Genomic DNA, 1,309 nt, shown 5'->3' on the forward strand with positions numbered 1-1,309 from the left:
AATCTTTCCAAAGTTATACATTAGCGATGGAAACTCCTTTTCTGCCTGACTTGGTTTCAATAACAATTGATTATAGTGTTGATGAGGTGGAAGGAGTAGCTTAGGAAGAGATACTTGAATAACTAATTATTGTGGTGTGAGGATGATCCATTTTAAGCTTATGCATACTATCGATGAGATTCAATCGTCTTACTTTCTTTACAATTTAATAATTAATATATATTACAGCTACAGTAGCCATAAAAGTACTGAAAAAGTAAATACCATTCGTGTGGTTGAATCTAAAAATAAAATCACAATAAAACAAAAAAAACAACAAAAAATATGCTCTCCTCATCATTTAATAACATGGAGCGTATGCTTGATGATAATCATAATAACCTGATACAAACAGGAGATATGATCACTATTCATGTGGACAATAACATATCAAAACCAGCAACATCAACAGAAGGACCTTCGGGAAGTTGTGAGTATTTGACTGGTAAATTTTCAAAGAGGGCCACTACACCTTCGTACTACCATCTATTGTACAATGATGCTCCAGTCTGTCCACCCGACTTTATTATCAATATTAAATTAATAGATATGAATATGACTATTGTATCTATCAAGGTACACAAAGTATTTTTGGCTTTGGAATCATTGTATTTTAGAACTTTGCTCAATTCGGAATTTACAGAGAGTACTAATTCCGTTGTAGAATTTGAATTAACTTCTGTAGAAAAGGATATATTCGAGCAAATTATTTTGAGATATATTTATGGTGAGAGAACTTTGGATATTGACAAAGGCTTACCATATGCCTGTACATTATGTCTTGCTCACTATTTGCAAATTTCTCCTCTGGAATGCCAACTTTTGCAACAAATGACAAAAACATCAAAGTATACCGAACAACATTTATTGTATTATTCACAACTTCGTGATCACTCCATGTTGGCTGTTAATTCTTCCTTCCTTTCACAATCACTGACTGCTTTCGGAAAAGACATTTCAAAGAAACGTGATGAAGTTATGAATTTACCAGTGGAATTTTTCTTGTGGCTTGTTTCGTTGGACAATCTGAACGTTAGTAATGAGGATGAAGTTTTTGATCTCATTCAAGAGTACATTATCAGAAATGAAAAGTCCATCAGACAAAATAATCCAGAAGGATTTGATCAAAAACCTGATATTATTGAACAAGTTTGGTCAAATGTGAGAGTTTGCTTCCTTTCCGAAACCAAATTGTTGAGCTTTATGGATCAACCATCTATTTCTACAGATCTCAAAATATCAATGCGAGAAAGAAGACAGTGACAGCATC

General features: G+C 33.2%; 1 protein-coding gene across 1 annotated transcript; it reads left to right on the forward strand.

Moving 5' to 3' along the window:
- Positions 1-324: 324 nt before the first annotated feature.
- On the forward strand, positions 325-1,302 carry NAEGRDRAFT_76942 (uncharacterized protein; the record flags this gene model as incomplete). The annotated part of the gene is made up of 1 exon (XM_002668101.1): positions 325-1,302. The coding sequence occupies one exon, from the start codon at positions 325-327 to the stop codon at positions 1,300-1,302; it is 978 nt and encodes a 325-aa protein (XP_002668147.1).
- Between the last annotated feature and the right edge of the window lie 7 nt (positions 1,303-1,309).

Source organism: Naegleria gruberi (assembly GCF_000004985.1).
Source record: "Naegleria gruberi genomic scaffold NAEGRscaffold_675, whole genome shotgun sequence".
Classification (NCBI taxonomy): domain Eukaryota; phylum Heterolobosea; class Eutetramitea; order Acrasida; family Naegleriidae; genus Naegleria; species Naegleria gruberi.